This window comes from Chenopodium album, chromosome 13, assembly GCF_948465745.1.
Source record: "Chenopodium album chromosome 13, dcCheAlbu1.1, whole genome shotgun sequence".
Taxonomy (NCBI): Eukaryota; Viridiplantae; Streptophyta; class Magnoliopsida; order Caryophyllales; family Amaranthaceae; genus Chenopodium; species Chenopodium album.
The window spans coordinates 34,873,615-34,890,055 of NC_137846.1; the positions used below are offsets into that span (position 1 = coordinate 34,873,615).

Genomic DNA, 16,441 nt, shown 5'->3' on the forward strand with positions numbered 1-16,441 from the left:
ACATATTCCCAAAAACAGCAAATTTTACCCCAAATTACTCCCAATTACCCACATAAAGTACAGTAAGGAGCTAAAAAAATACCTCTTTTGTCAGAATTCGAGATTCTTTGTCAGCAAAGACTCAAGCTTTTGGACCTTTACGCGTTGAAGATGACAGATACCTCGCTCAGTGGCTTCGCAATTGTGGTCCCAACTACTCTTGCTGAGGGAAGAACTGTGCGACTTAGGGTTTACTTTTTGAGAAATATCAGAAAATGAGAGGAGAGAGAGTGAGAGGTTGAATGTAAGGGAGAAATTGATGAGAAATTGATGGAGAGAGGTGAGAATTGATGAGAATTCAAAGGAGAAGGTGAGAAAAGGAAGAAAGAGCGGGAAATCGTATTTTTTGTCATAAATGTGGAGGGAAATGATAAATGGTGGGACCCACAGCAACTTTCCGTCACCGGAGTCAGGTGGAGGTGGTAAAACCTATATTTATTTTTTTTATAAGGTGGTAAAGTAATACTTTTTTTTTGGGAGGTGGTAAAAGAGATTTTAGTGCTTTTGTAAGGTGGTAAAAATCAAAATAACCTAATATAAAAGATCAGTTTGTTTTGTCTAATTTTTGTTTTTTTTTTCAGGTAGATGAAAGGCTTAGAAAGATTAAGGGTGATTTGTATAATTTTAGGAAGATTAACGGTGATTTGTATAATTTTAAAACCATGTCTGATTTCAAAAATGGTGGCTGATTTGTTTTGGGTCCTGTGATTGATGCTGCTTTGTTGCTGTTTTGTTGCTATTATTGTTGTGCCCCTTATTGTTATTGTTGTACTCCTGTTGCTGTTGTTGTCCTCCTGTTGCTGCTTTGCTGCTGTTATTGTTGTGATGTGAATGCCTTGTTTATTTGGATAGGCCTATACGAGGAGCAAGAGATGTGGATCCCTGCACATGTTAAAGGTGTATTTTGGGCAGGAATGCAGACTACTCAACGCGTTGAGAGCATAAACAGTTTTTTTTATGGTTATATTAACAAGCACACGTGGCCGTGTGAGTTTGCTCCTAATTACTGTAAGGCGATGGAAAGCCGAGCTAACGATGGGAAGGAAGCGGATGCTAATTGTGCACGTTTCATTAGGCCTCTGATATCAGAATTTGCGTTGGAACGTAAATTTCAAAAGCAGTATACGGATGCAAAGTTTGTAGAAGTACAAAACCAGTGCAACCGTGTTGCATATGTGACCCTTGTGTCAAAGAAGTCAGTGTCACATAACGAGGAGTATGTGTTTTCGGACCGTGTATGGATTTACTGCAAGAAAAAGAGGAAGGAGACTCCCCTCAAAGGTCGGTTGAAGGACTACACTGTTTTGTATAACAAAGACAGAAAAGAGGCAAACTGTGACTATCGACACTTTGAATGTCACGGGATTATTTGTAGGCATATAATTAAGGTTTTAGACATGAGTGGAGTCACTGAAGTCCCATCCATGTACATTCTTGACAGGTGGAGAAAGGATATTAGTAGGAAGCACATCCACTGCAGTAACCTAGAACAATCAATCAATAACACCGAATATCACCATTAATTCAAGATAATATTCAATTATCAAGTTTCTATTCCAGATAATATCCTCATACCAGTTTACTATGATATTCTTTGTGTTCTGCAACAGGTTCAGCGAACACCGAGTCAATGACCCAAATCTTCCCTTGAAACAAAATGCGGCACACCACCAATGATCGTTCTTCAAAACTGGCACAAAGATCTGTATAATGTTGGAATATTCAAAAACCCAAAATATGAATTATCAGAATAGAGAACCTCAACTCACACGTGAGAAGTTGGAAAATTAAAAAATAAAATAAAAAATAAAAAACAAAAAAAAAACCACAATCTCAATCTCACCACAGCTAGTTGACTAGCAGCTACACCCCGCAGAGGATGGCCGTGCTTTTTCGCAAGGATTGAGGGAGTGTCCATGTCACATATAACCTTAATCTGAACATCAAACCATTAAACCTCAACACTACATGTTTGCATAAAATCAAAATGACAATTTCACATACCTCATACGCAGGATGCATCATGATCCGTTTGTTGTGGCCTTCGTACTTAATAGCCCATTCATTTGTGTAGATCTTTGACACAACACTAACGTACTGGGTACCGACTTTCCTTCGACAGTGAACAACATCATGGCAAGCATCCCGACAAGCAAATTCTCCATCACATTGCAACATGATTGGACCACAACTAGAAGAAAATATAAAATAATTAAATGGCAGTAACTTATATACTTCAATTGATAAAAAAAAAGGGCAAAACATAAATTTAAGTTAACATTTCAATTATTTCCATATTATTGACACATATTACAAAACTTAATCTCGAGGTGCCGATGATCTTAAATTAAATTCATTACAGTTACTACTTACCTGCCACTTTCCGAAGACCACACTCTGCAATAAGTGATGAGGTTCGTGTCTGCAGTCCCTAACGTACGAATCTTCCGATTACCAATGTAATCAGGAGAAATGACCTTAGAAGACGGCTTCAAGGATTGCTTCCCAACACTTCGGCCCCAGTTACTCTCCCCTTCTCCTCCAACACTGCCATCCATTCCATCATCCACCTGTAAGTTATCATTCACTTCCTTCTCAAGATTGTTCCCTTCACCGGGCACTTCCTTATCCATTTTGAAACCCCCTTCACCAGGTACATCCTTCTCTACTTCTGGATAATTAGCATCCTTACCAAACTCCAATCCAAATCCTTCAACCAATTTAACAACTCCACCATCATCTTTCACCTTATCCCCATTTATCTCCTGCTGCAGCTCATTCACTCCAACAGAGGGAGCTGCTTCACTGATTTGCGACTGATCCACGCGACCATCAAGATGATCTGCTGTCGTACCAAATTTATCAGACACCGCGGAGGTAACTTCTTGAATCACATGTCCTATCGGGACTTTTGAACTGATACCAACCACTTCCTGCAACTGTCTATACGTCTCTTCAAGCTGACCCTTGTTCGCATCAGCTGACATCCAAACACGCTCCTCAATAGACTCAGAGCTCGAACTCGTCACATTCAGAACTGGAGACCTTTCAATTGGTGACCTTTCCTTAGGGGCATGCCTCACAAACCCCCTGTTAGGGGCATTCAGCATGGTCTCAAATTTCTTAAAATAGGGCTTCAACATTTTCAGCACCTACACTCCCACTGTAATGGAATCACAAACGGAACAACCAAGTAGCATCGAAAACTATTTATTTTATCGTTTTCAGTCAGTATATGGTACCAAGTACCCCTCCTGATTTCTTTATTAGAAGTTTTGGATTTCTCCACTCCATAAAGATACAATTTAAAATACCAAACTTAGGGTTACTTAGGGTTATAAAGAACAAAAATACCAATAATAACAAATATCTATGATATCAGTTTCGACTACTGGAGAGATATATACATAGTACTCACTATTTAGCAAAGTTGGCAGCTAAATTCTAAAACATTACCTCATTTCCAACCCTCACTTGTAATGGATCCGCAGAGTCCCTAGCAACCCATGGATGGCTTTCCCCATACGCTACATCAAGCAGCTGACAAATATAAACAACAAATGAATCAACATGGAAAAAAGGAATACAGGGGCAGATTGGTTTGGCACATTCACTTACTTTCAATTTTCCATAATCTAAAGATGGCAACAAATCCGCATGAATAGCTGCACTAATTTTCTTCTCGGTCCACACATCAAACATCAATTCTGGGCAATCTCCCCCAAACTCAGTGGAGGCAATTAAAGATGATCCAGATAAATAAATCTACACAACCGAAATCATATAGTCCTTTTCTACACAATCGATAGCATATCATTCCATTTCCAATTAAATATACAACAATCCAACAAGTAATAACAAGTTTAGAGAAAATCACCATCGGAAATAGACCGCATCCGCCACCACCAACAACAAAGCCATTAGCGTCAAACGTTTTGTGAAAGTCACGCACATAGCCCATCAACCAACTATGCACACAAGAACACCAATCATACTGACTGGTAGCAGCACCAACAGTAACAGCAGGCAAGACCATTTGTAGTAGGACACAAGATACAACCCAACACAACTATTAAAAAGGCCCTCATAAAATGGTCCTTCTCCTCTGTTCCAATTGGTATCAAGCCTAAAGAATCATAGGCCTTTTGTATCGGAATATTTTCTCGGCCACTAGGATTCACCTCACCGAAATTCCTAACAATGTCGTCAACTTTACTCTGCATAACTACATCCTCAACTGTAACTGGCACGGGTTTTGGACCCCGTGGGAGACCAAATATGCACCTCCATTGCTCAGGTCCTAATGGCAACTCCTTCCCATCACCTCCTACAAATAACCTCCTCTCATGATCTACCCTAGTCATGTGCCAATAACAAAACCTACGATCAATGTTTTTCACTTTCAACATCAGCAACCCGCCAAAACCACAGCTCTCCACTAGCTCAATTTTCTTTTTCTCAGTCCCCAACACAGATATCAAATCAGAAAAAGCAGAAACACGGCAATTGTAATTTGCAGACTGTTCACAAATTCAAACAAAACAAGCCATCATCAGCACAACAACTAGCCATCATCAGCACGACGCAGAAACATACAATGGCAGTTAACTCAGAATGTTAAGGGAGTTTACCATCCCGCACTTCCTCAGCTGAGTACTAACCACAACCCCATTCATCTTCACCTTATCACCGACCGATGGGGATGGGCCTGGTTCCAGATCAACCTACAATTCATAAAACAAAGGCATAATTAAATAGTCAGCCTAACTTCAAAATTTTTTAAAACACTTATTACTTAACTTCACCTGATCTTGTTCTACTACAACCGGCCTCTCCACTACAAATTGTCGCCTCTCTACTACTGCCGCCCTCTCTACAAATTGCCTCTCTACTGCTGCCGGCCTCTCTACAAACTGCCTCTCTACTGCTGCTGGACGCTTCGCCGTTCTAAAGATCCTCTGCTGTTGCTGAACCGGTCTGCTCCGAGTAGTGGGCACGACAGTGGGTAGAGTAGTTTGTTGCTAAACCACTTTCCGCTTACGGCCACTACGAGTAACTACGTACTCCACCTCATCCTCGTATTCACCGGCTTCTAACTCATCTTCTGCATCTTCTTCTACCTCTTCTTCTACCTTTGTGTCACTGACCAAACCATCATATGTATAATCAGCGTCTTCTTCTACCTCCTCAACTACAGTTTTGAGTTTCCTCTTATCCGTCTGTTTGCTAGAAGAAGCAGCAGGTACATTCCTCATGATTTTTTTCAAGCTACCCTGCAATTGTTGTTACAATGCAAATTCATTACCACAATAATTTAACAAAGTACCAGCTAATTGAGCTAATTGAGGAGTCAATCTAAAACAAACTCACTACACAACTTCATTACAAATCACTCACCCCCCAATTACGTCTATAGCTTATTGAGGAGTCAGCATACCTCTCAGACACCATGACTAACACAAAGGAAAAATTTACTTCATTAAATACAGAAATTGAAAGCCCAATGCATATCACATTAACACACAACAAGACCTGCCCCACACATATCTATAATGAAACTAAAACAATGCCAAAAATAATTGTTCACATTAAGTTACAACACAATATGGCAGAATTTACTACAACAATATGGTACACAACGGATTCTACCTTAACACAATTACCGGTCTACCATCACGAAAAACAGAATTACAAGCACACAAGCACAGCAACAAAAGGCCCAGGAAACATGACTACTACAATTATAAATACGAGAACGCCAGGTTTAACTACTTCACAAACACATAAAGTATCTTTCATTATAAATCCTTCATAACCATTTTTAAAAATATCATGCCTAACATTTTAATTTTGTTCCATAACAAGTGGCAGTAACTTATATATTCAATTGATTAAAACAAAAAACAAAAGAAAATATATTTAAGTTAGCCAAAAATACTGGATCAAAGACATCTAACAATATATATATATATACCCCAAACTCAAGTTTATTTTTCGAGAATTTGTATGAATTATAAACAAAACCAAACACCCACCTGATGGTATACATTTCAGCATATATATGACTTCAAACCAATACCAAACACACACCAGATGGATTCAAAACAATGCCAACACTGCATATGAAATTTTAACTGCAATTTGATACCCAGAATAGCAACTTTTTTGACCACTATTAGTCAAATCTCAAATCAGCAAGAAAGAATTGGAAAGATAGCAGACAATTAACAGTTAACTTAAGCTGAAATAGAGACTTTTGAGCTTAGCATACTAAAACAAGATTAACAACAACCCGGCTATATACATGATTCTATATTTACTGGTGCAAGCTAATTACTTAAATTCCGACCTATTTTTATACCATTATACATAAATTTCAACAACAAAAATTCCTCAGCCCAACAAAGCCTAATTCTAATTACATGTACATGGCATTCTCGAACTGAGATACCCTAATTTGAACCGAAAAATTCAATAATTTCGGTGTTCATATGGAAAAAAACCCTAAATTTGAATTATAGAACAAAAACCCTAATTTCGGTGTTCATATGAAAAAGATAAATGACATAACCATAAAAATTTAACCACGAATTCAACTGAAAATCTGAGAAACCCTAATTCAAAATCAAAAAATTGCCCAATTAAAAGAACAAGAGCACTTACCACAAATCGTCCCAAAACGACAGTTCGTTTTTGCTTTGAATTCTTGGTCTCCCATGCAGATTGCAAACTCAACAAAAGCTTCCTCTGTTTTTGCTTTGAATTCTTGGTGTTGAGTATCTTCGCCCCCCTTGATTTCTCTCTTTTGATTTCTCAATTTGCTCAGTCAAATAATTAAATTGCTTTCTCTCTCCTAAGCCATTCTATTCTACAATTATAAACAACTTTTTTAAACATTTTCAATTTCAAAAAGCAATATGAGCACGAGGGCTCACACCTCTGTCTTTTTTTTTTCTTTTAATTATACAACAGCTGTCACCCCAAGAGCTGGATACATTGCCTTCTTCTTTTCTGACCTTTTTTAGGAGAAGCAATGTCATGAGCCTCTCGTACCCGGGCAGAGCGCGCACCTTCTTTAGCAACGCTCCGCTCTGTTGCGACCCCAATACCCCTACTTGTTTATCCTTGGTTGAGTAAGTTGGACTCAATTAGGTAGAGATTAAGAAATTCTGTCTCTTCTCTTTTTTTCAATTTACCAGGGCCCTACACTCAAAAAAAGGATTTTAATTTTAAAATGTAAAGAGGGGTACTTCCTCTGTGTTTTAATAAGTGTTATACTTTTTTTTTTTGACAAAAAGCTCTCTTTAAATATTATATCTCTCTCCTCCCATGATCCCCACTTAAATCCACTACTATTTTATTTATTATCTACTTCCTCTCACATTCATTAAATTACTTTTTAATAAACAATTAACTCCATTATATTTCATTTACAATCTTTTAATACTCCAAATACCCCACTTACCTCTTATTTTATTTAAGTCAATTAAATTGCCTAAAACTATGTGTCAGTCAAACTGTAACAATTATTAAAACATGGAGGGAGTATAAGGATACATAGTAGTAAAAAGGGAAATATAGTACTCGGTGTAAAAAATATAAGATTTTCAAAATTTAAGAGAAAAACCATTGTAAAAATACAGAGTTTAAAACTTAAATATAATTTTTAATTCTTACGCGACAACCGCGATACTATCATCAACGCATCAATTCCGTTACCGAATCATGCGACCGTTTCCGCGATCGCGTCCGAAACCGCATTTTCCTACTATAGTCCTAAGGATTGAGATCCTTTCCTGAGTCATCTCAGTTTAACCAGAATAAAGGAATACGTGAGTGAGATTTCGTAGTAAAATCAGTTACGTAGTATTAAAAATTTAAAAGAGGACTAGAACAAGATTTCGTACTAAGAACAGAAAATCATCACTACACGTATATGCCCACCATTATAAGCGCAGTGATGTTCTTCATCTGCCAACCTAAACACTTGATAGAAACAAGTCCTACCAAAAAATAAAAGGTCTGCAACAAGGTTAACCTCAGCAGAAGAGGAATTGTGTCCTCTGTTATGTCAGTATTGTGGACAAAATGAGGATCTACAACACATTTTTAGGATTTCAAAATTTGCCAAGAAAACTTGGAGCGAGAATATTGTCATTTACATGGAAACTGATAAGAACCTTTCGCATAATGGATCTTATTTTACATTCAGCTTTTTCTGAGCCAGAATGGTCTAATTAGCTCATGGTGCATGTACTACATCAATACATTCTGGGGGTCAATGTTAGCAAGAAACAGTCCAGGTTTTAGGGGAAAAAGACTTGATATGACATCTATTCACTGGAATATCAAAGGGCTAGATTAACATGATTTGATCCATGCAGCCAAGCCAGGAGCTTCACGGTACCTTCATCTGCCTGAAGCGGATCCTGCATCCATCAGGTTTCTTCAGAACTATTCTGTAAAGATGCAAGGGGGAAAAAGCATGACAATTTAGTCAATGGCTCTTGGAAGAAAAACACCAAAGGGCAAGGATAGAATGGTTTTAAGATTCCCATTAGGTAAACAGTACAAAGTCAGCTAGTGGAGCAACTTCTGGTTAAGCAGCTTCAGCACTTCAAATGGAAGCACTAGCATGTCTACAGTGGACTTCATGAACTTCTATGGATTTAATCGATATTCTAACAAACTCAGAAAATCTGGTTCAAATACTACAGGAGGGAAATGCAGGTGATATTCAGTTGATTTGGGCGCAGAATCTGGGAAATCAGCAGGGAGTTCAAATGGTGAAGTATTAACAAAGCAGAAAGACAGTACATCAAACACACCTACTTGCAAAAGGAGGTGCAGCTACTTCAACATCACTCTAACTTCAGTAAATTTTATTAGCCTGTCTTTTAAAAAAAATGCCAATAGATATTAAGCATATTTTTATATATACAGTGGTGGAATGAATATACATAGGTACCAGAATCCACGTCTACAACAGAATACAGTAGCAATGCACAGACTATTTTTAAACAAGATTCTTGTATAATGTAAGTGAACCTTCCCATGCTATACTGTACAGAAGTGCTGAATGTGACTTCACAGGTCAGAGAAAATTTTTAATGACCAGAGAATCAAAACTGGTTAGGAAGCTGTGCAAAGGTTCCCAAGTTGGGGCTGCAGCCACCACTCATCATCCTCTGATAGATGGCATATGCACGGTCAGGATCTCCAGATATGCCATACCCTCGAATGAGAGCATTATATGTGAACACATTTGGCTCCAATCCCTTTAGCAAGAGCTCATCATAGAGCTTTCCTGCTTCTTCCATCATTCCTGCAATTCCCAGATGTAGTATCAAGGAATTGTAGGTGTACAAGTCGGGAGAAATCCTCCTTGTCTGCAACTCATCAAAAACAGAGAGAGCATCTCTAATTCGCCCAGATCTCCCAAGACCATTGATCATAAAGTTATAACATACTAAATCAGGATCAAGGCCCTGCAGTTTCAATTCCTGAAAATAGTCCCACGCATCATCCACTTTCCCTAACATCAATAGGCAGTCAATAAGGATTGAATAAGATTTTACATCTGGTCGGATTCCTTCTTGAACCATCCTCCTAAACAAAGTGCAAGCAGTATCCATATCACCAGATTTGCCAAAGCCATTTATCAGGATATTATAAATAGCACAGTTTGGTTCACATCCATAATCAATCATTTCCTCAAAAAAACTTTTTGCTTCCTCCAGTCTTCCTGACTTTGCCAATCCATCTATCAAAGGTCCATACGTACAAGGAGTGGGTGAAAAATCTCCACTAACAAGATTATAAAACATATCAACAGCCTTGTCTATGCTGTTAGATTTCACAAGGCCGGAGATGATGATATTTTGAGTTATTGTATTCGGAGTACACCCACGATTCTGCATTTCTTCATAAAGACTAAGAAGCCTATCAACATCTCCAGATTTACTAAAAGCATCGAGCAACAAATTGTATGTGGACACATCTGGGACACAACCAATTTTTTTCATTTCCTCAAAGAGATCCCAGGCCAGTTCAAGACGACTTAAATCCAAAAGCCCTTCAATTAATACATAATACAATTCCAACGTAGCTTCAATTCCGCAGCTTCTAGCCCATAAAAAGAAGTCATATGCCTCAAGTCCCCTTCTATGTTTGGACAAAACCTTGAAGAGTGGCACTAAAATTGAGTCATCTTGGCAAAGCTCAGAATATATTAAGCTTTCAGCAAACACCATAGCTTTGTCAATATCTGTTTGAACAAGAACCCCACTGATAAGATCCTCCCAAAATGACCGGTCTGCACGATGCTGACCATGAAACAAAAAGATCCTGATAATAATCAAAGCATCCTCAGCCTTTGAGTTCTTCACTAAACTAGGAATAAGAGTGCACAGTGTGACACAGTCAGCATATAATGATTTCCCCATATGGTGGAACAACAAAAATGCATCATATACTCGGTTTTCTGTAGTTAAACCATAAATGAGAGTATTATAAGTAAACACATCTGGAATGCAATTCATGTGTCTCATTTCAAAAAACATCTTGACAGCCATATCCACCTCATCATTTTTGCAGAGGCAGTCTAAGAGTGTGTTAAAAGTAACAGTGTTTGGATGACAACCAATTTTTATCATGGCTGAGAATAAAATAATAGCCTCTTGTACTCTGCCTTCCATCCTCAAGCCAGATAGTAGCGTGTTGTAGGTCACTACTGTTGGAGTAAGCTTCATCTGCTTCAATCTTTGATACATATCCCATGCCTCATCCACTTGATCAGCCTTGTAAAGCATGTCAATCAGTGAGTTGATGACAGCCACATCAGGATCACAGCCATTTTCTACCATCTCAGTGAGCAACTTGACTGCATCATCCACTCTCCGTACCTTACTGTAGCACTTCATCATCATGTTGTATGTAATAGAATCTGGAGCAATTCCACTTCTTTGAAGTCCATTAAAAACATCAGTTGCCTCCTTTAGCATCCCAGCCTCAGCAAGAGTATACAAGTAAGCATTACAAGCAACAATATTTGGAACGATTCCCCTACTTTTCATACTCTCAAATGTCTCCAGGGCTCTGTTTGTCGCTCCTGATTTCCCAAAATAATCTATAAACAAAATGTAGGTGAAGGCAGTTGGTTCAACACCAAGAGACTCCAAGCTTTCAAACAGACCTAGAGCTTCATCCAGCCTATTTGCTTTTAAAAGACCGCCAATTAAAGTGTTGTAGGTATGAAGGTTTGGTGTAACGCCGTGCTCCCTCATGATGCTTAATTGAGTAAATGCCTCGTCAATTTTTCCAGCTTTGAATAAAGTATTCAAGAGAATGGTAAAGGTAACAACATCAGCATGATAGCCATCAGTTTCCATTTGACTCCAAAGTTCATGAACACTATCCAAGTCTCCACAATCACTGAATTTATCCATGAGGGTGATGTAAGTTACTCGATCGGGTTTGTGACAACTATCTTTCATCTTCAGGAACAGATTCTTTGCCTCATCCAGTTTTCCAGCAACACAAAGTGAATCAATGAGAACAGTATACGTAACAACATCAGCCCCACACCCTTCATCATTCATTCTTTTCAAGATTCTAAATGCCTCATTGATTTTTCCTGCCCTCCCAAGAACTCTAATGCATATAGTGAACGTGTAAACATTAGGCCTTAATCCCAAACTCTCCATTTCTTTCAACAGTCCTATTACAGTTTCAGTATCCCTTCGTTTACCTACTGCAACCATGAGTGCAGAATATGCCTTCAAACTAGGCTTATTTCCTCCTTTAATCATTTTTCTGTACACCTTCAAAGCCTCTCTACAATATCCTGACTGAAGAAGCAAATGAATCAATCCATTGTACGAATAAGCATTCAAAATAAACCCAGCAGATTCCATCCGCTCAAGGGCAAAGGGAGCTTGCCTCATTCCACCCCTTACATTGAGCACCTTAAATATTGTCAAGTAAGTGGTTGAGTTCCTGTTAATTATTTGCTTCTGCATCAAGTCGAACACAAAAACCATATCCCCTACTCGTCCATGCACCATCAACATTTCAAGCATGTAATTACAAGTTTCAGTTGTATGGACAACATAAGGCATCCCTGCTACAGACTTAAAGTAATCAAAAGCAATGTTTGGGTCTGCAATTGACTGTAATGCCTCCAAAACCCCTTCATTAGATTTGCCTTTTATCGGTTTCATATCTGTTATCAACATGCTGTCTGAACTTTCTATCATAATCCCACAGAAAGCCACTTGTTTCATTCTGTGTTTTCTCCAATTTACAACAGGTTCACTAATTGAAATTCTACAATTTAATGTAGTTGCTCCTAGAAACCCACTATGCTTTAAAGGAAAGCACACCTCCATGGATGTCCCTGCGTGCAATTTCATAGCTCTCACTTGGAGTATTTGACCACGACTAATAGCCTCAATAAGATAAAGAACATTACCTGATCCTCCAACCTATAAAAATGCCGACAACATTGAAGTTAGCAACACAAAAGGAGTGTAAAGGAAACTTAGAATGGCTATAATAATCTACCAATATCTATGTTTTGAAATCACAACACCTATCAACTGTTATATTATGTGCAACAGTGACTGTATTTAGCTTTGAAATGTATGCCTGCACCTGATACCTATATAGACTAAATTGTGTATATGAGCTATTTTTAACAGGTCCAAACTTTTGCCATATATACAAACCACACTAAAAGAACTGCTCTAGATTCTAAATGCCATATACGCGTTAACGCGTGGATGAAGGCTTTGGTCATTATGTGCTCCATGTATTTAACCCTATCCTTATGCAGTATCCTATATCAATATCACACATGTGGATAAGATAATTTGATTTCATGTGAAGAAAATACAAAGATGAATCTTCAAATAATAATAACTTAAACGCCTATGACGCCTATGATCAACTTACTTGTAAGTTAAAGGGTCATTGTAAATTCTCCACCAATCCCCCAGCTTTAATAATCTTCTCTCTAATATCATTTATATTATTGCTTAAATATAATGACTTGTACAGATTTACATCCAACACTTGTCCTTGTTATGAAAAAAAAACTAAGTTAGATTGTCTATGTATATGCCATGATTACTTTGGGTTGTAGCCAGTAAACTTGAACTTGTTATGAAAAATACTAAAATATGTTCTTAATTGTGACTTGGTACTTTATTAGTTGAGTTCTGTAGAATCAAATCTAGTGGTCAGACCGTCAGAGGTATTTATAGCTGTAAGAATAAAGAATACCTACTCTGTTTACATATCTCATATATTGAAGGACTTCCATACTGCATAAGAAGAGTGAGGTGTTTACATTACTCGACAAAAGACTAGCAAGATAACACTAATGGAACCAGCATATACACGAATTCGAATTAACAAAATAGACAATCAAAATCAGCATACTAAACGAAGTAAATACCTTTGTATTGGTCAATGGCAACAAAGAACAATGTTTTTCGGATTAGTTAAACTTAGGGCCTGTTCTGATACGATTATTTTCAGTTTAGTTCAGTTCAGTTCAGCTCTGCTCTAATAAGTTCAGTTCAATTCAGTTCAGCTCTATTAAGTTCAGTTCAGTTCAGTCGGCTCCTAATTTCCTACTCTCATAAAATATTCAGTTCAGTTCAGCTCTAATAAGTTCACTTCAGCTCAGCTCAGTCAATTAGAACAGGCCCTTAATACTGCCGGTTAAATGTCTCACATTTCAATTTACAATACTATCAACCTTGTCTTTCTATCGATTGTTTGACTTAATCATTATTCTCTTTCATCAATTGGCTTCTATCAATTTCATGGATAAAGATAACACCAAACATCAAATTTACTGGTAAATGGTATAGTAATACAAGACTGGATTAATTGAACTCGTTACGTAATGATTCATATCAGAACAATACTTAATCTATTTTATCTAGTAAAGGTAGAAACAAACCGTAAAAACATACTGATCTCAAGCTCTTCCCTGATCTATTCGTCATCCATGGAAAGGGTAGGCGTCCGATACAACTATCATGAAGGCTTGACTTGCCTGTAAAAAAAATAAAAAAAAAATAAAAAAAAAAAAAACCGAGACAGTAGGTACAAAGAGTTCAATGGGCTATCTTGATATGAGCATTATAAATACGATGAATTATTTTAAGCTTTTTGCATATAATAAGCAAGATCTTCAACCAAATTTCCATTAGCAACTTTCTGAAGTTTTTGAAAAAAAATTACCCATCCAATAGAATTAAAATCCACAATCTTCAACCAAATTTCCATTAGCAACTTTCTGAATTTTTTGAAAAAAAATTAAAATTAAAATCCACATTCTTCAACCAAATTTCAATTAGCAACTTTCTGAATTTTTTGAAAAAAAAAAAAAAAACCATCAAATAGAATTAAAATCCACAATCTTCAACCAAATTTCTAATAGCAAAATTTTCTGGGTTCACTGTTTTTTTTTTTTTTTTGTTAAAATAACCCAACAAATTGTTTCAAAATAAATAAATAAATAACCCAACAAGTACAATTAAAATTCTAGCAGTATGGTGCTTGAGAATTAAGTGATTACAAAGTAATAATAGATGGAAAAACAAATTATAAGCTGCATATCGATTAAATAAACAAGCAAAATTCTATAATTAAGCAAAAATCAGTGGAGATTGAAAAGAGAGAGAGAGAGAGAGAGAGAAAGAACTTACATGAGAATGTAGGATGAGAGGCTGAAGGATTTCTGAAAGTGTCGCTAAGACAAAACCTTGTTGGGATATTTGGAGTGACCGGCATCTTTGGAGGGCAGAGAAATGCAGGTTGAAGATAGGGAGGGAAGATTGAGAATTAGAGAAATTTCCAACCTCTCTTTAAGATATAATGATATATCATATGTAGCATTTATGTAATTAAATTAACTTTTCATTTAAAAAAAAAATCATCAATCAATCCCGACACTTGGCATTCTAACTTTTTGCCAAGTGTCGTACCACGTTGGATAGATTTAGGTAGACTTTATAGGATAAAGAGTTAGGGCTTGTTCTCATATGATTATTTTCACTTCAGTTCAGTTCAGCTCCTAATTTTCTTCTCTTATAAAATATTCATTTCATTTCAGTTCAGCCAATGAGAACAGGCCCTTAGTTTACTCTGTAGAATACTATTTTCAATTAAATTATGATATAATTTTAAGATAAAATTGTTAATTTAGAGTTTTATTTTCGATAAAATATCAATATTTCATATGTACAAATCATATCATAAAACTAATATATAAAGCTAAACTTTTAGCCAGGTCACGAGACAGTAACACTTGGCGTTCTAACTTTTCACCAAGTGTTGCGCCACGTTGGATAGATTTAAATAGACTTCATAAGATAAAAAAGTTATAGAATTTTAGGATTAAATTGTTAGTTTAGAGTTTTATTTTCGATAAAATATCAATATTTCAAAGGTACAAATTGAATTATAATTTTATTTTAAAAAATTATTAGATTATAATTCTCAAAAATTATCATATAAATTTATTTTTTTGTATCATAATATTTTTTGGAACGAAGGAAGTAGTTCAAAGCGTAAAACATCCATTTATAATATATACTAATCGGTTAAAATAATATATATACTTCACAATCTAATAGAATTTTATTAGGGTCGGGTCATGAGTTATCTCAGATTAAAAATTTATCTTAAAATTCAATAAACAACCCGAGCATTGCACGGGGCACAAAACTATTAACTAATATATAAAGGTAAACTTTTAGCCAGGTCACGAAACATTGGCATTTTATCTTTTCGCCATGTGTCGTGCCGCGTGTGCCACAATTAATTATTAATATGAAATCTAGGATTTATTTGAAAATATTTTTTGTAGAATAAGATTAAAAAGTTAATATTAAGAAAAAAAATAGGATAAAAAAGTTATGAGTTCTATTTTCATTAAAATTTGAATAGATTTAGTAGGATAAAAAAGTTATTTTAGAGTTTTATTTTCATTAAAACTTTTGGTTTAGAATTTTATTTTCAATAAAACTTTGGAAAATTTGTAATTATTAATCCCAACTTTGAGCCATTTACTTTGATTAACTCAACTATCGATTATTTTTTAATAATCCCAACTTTGAGGGGTGTTTTCTTTTATCAGGTCAAATGACTAGTGACTTGATTAAAAGGTCAATTGTTTTTCTTAAATGACACATGTCTTAATTTAATTAGTAAAAAACAATTAAACAAAAAAAAATTTTAAAAAAATCTGGAAACCACCGTTAGCCCTCCATCCCTCCCCCTTCCCCCACCGATAAACACCATCACCCCCTCCCCGCCCTCCGCCCGTCACCGGGAAACACCGACAACCCTCCCCCTCCCTTCCCCTACCTTGTAAAACTCCCTC

The 16,441-nt window shown here is 36.5% G+C and overlaps 2 protein-coding genes across 5 annotated transcripts; both read right to left on the reverse strand.

Moving 5' to 3' along the window:
* Window positions 1-1,147: 1,147 nt before the first annotated feature.
* LOC145574736 (uncharacterized) lies at window positions 1,148-7,118 on the reverse strand. 3 transcript variants are annotated; one of them, XM_081632585.1, is made up of 11 exons: window positions 6,703-7,118; window positions 4,845-5,312; window positions 4,671-4,763; window positions 3,917-4,559; window positions 3,658-3,804; window positions 3,496-3,579; window positions 2,413-3,191; window positions 2,044-2,230; window positions 1,883-1,975; window positions 1,615-1,742; window positions 1,148-1,523 (listed from the first exon to the last, which is right to left on the reverse strand). In XM_081632585.1, the coding sequence occupies exons 4-11, from the start codon at window positions 4,073-4,075 to the stop codon at window positions 1,397-1,399; spliced, it is 1,704 nt and encodes a 567-aa protein (XP_081488711.1). In that variant the 5' UTR covers window positions 4,076-4,559; window positions 4,671-4,763; window positions 4,845-5,312; window positions 6,703-7,118; the 3' UTR covers window positions 1,148-1,396. The 3 variants fall into 3 exon arrangements, with proteins under 3 accessions (XP_081488711.1, XP_081488713.1, XP_081488714.1); XM_081632587.1 differs by lacking the exons at window positions 4,671-4,763; window positions 4,845-5,312; window positions 6,703-7,118 and having other exon boundaries at window positions 1,150-1,523; window positions 3,658-3,746; window positions 3,917-4,071; XM_081632588.1 differs by lacking the exons at window positions 4,671-4,763; window positions 4,845-5,312; window positions 6,703-7,118 and having other exon boundaries at window positions 1,151-1,523; window positions 3,658-3,833; window positions 3,917-4,052.
* Window positions 7,119-8,900: 1,782 nt separating this feature from the next.
* On the reverse strand, window positions 8,901-14,906 carry LOC145574737 (uncharacterized). Of its 2 annotated transcripts, XM_081632589.1 has the most exons (3): window positions 14,763-14,906; window positions 14,025-14,107; window positions 8,901-12,524 (listed from the first exon to the last, which is right to left on the reverse strand). In XM_081632589.1, the coding sequence occupies exons 1-3, from the start codon at window positions 14,845-14,847 to the stop codon at window positions 9,162-9,164; spliced, it is 3,531 nt and encodes a 1,176-aa protein (XP_081488715.1). In that variant the 5' UTR covers window positions 14,848-14,906; the 3' UTR covers window positions 8,901-9,161. The 2 variants fall into 2 exon arrangements, with proteins under 2 accessions (XP_081488715.1, XP_081488716.1); XM_081632590.1 differs by lacking the exons at window positions 14,025-14,107; window positions 14,763-14,906 and adding an exon at window positions 13,328-13,549.
* Between the last annotated feature and the right edge of the window lie 1,535 nt (window positions 14,907-16,441).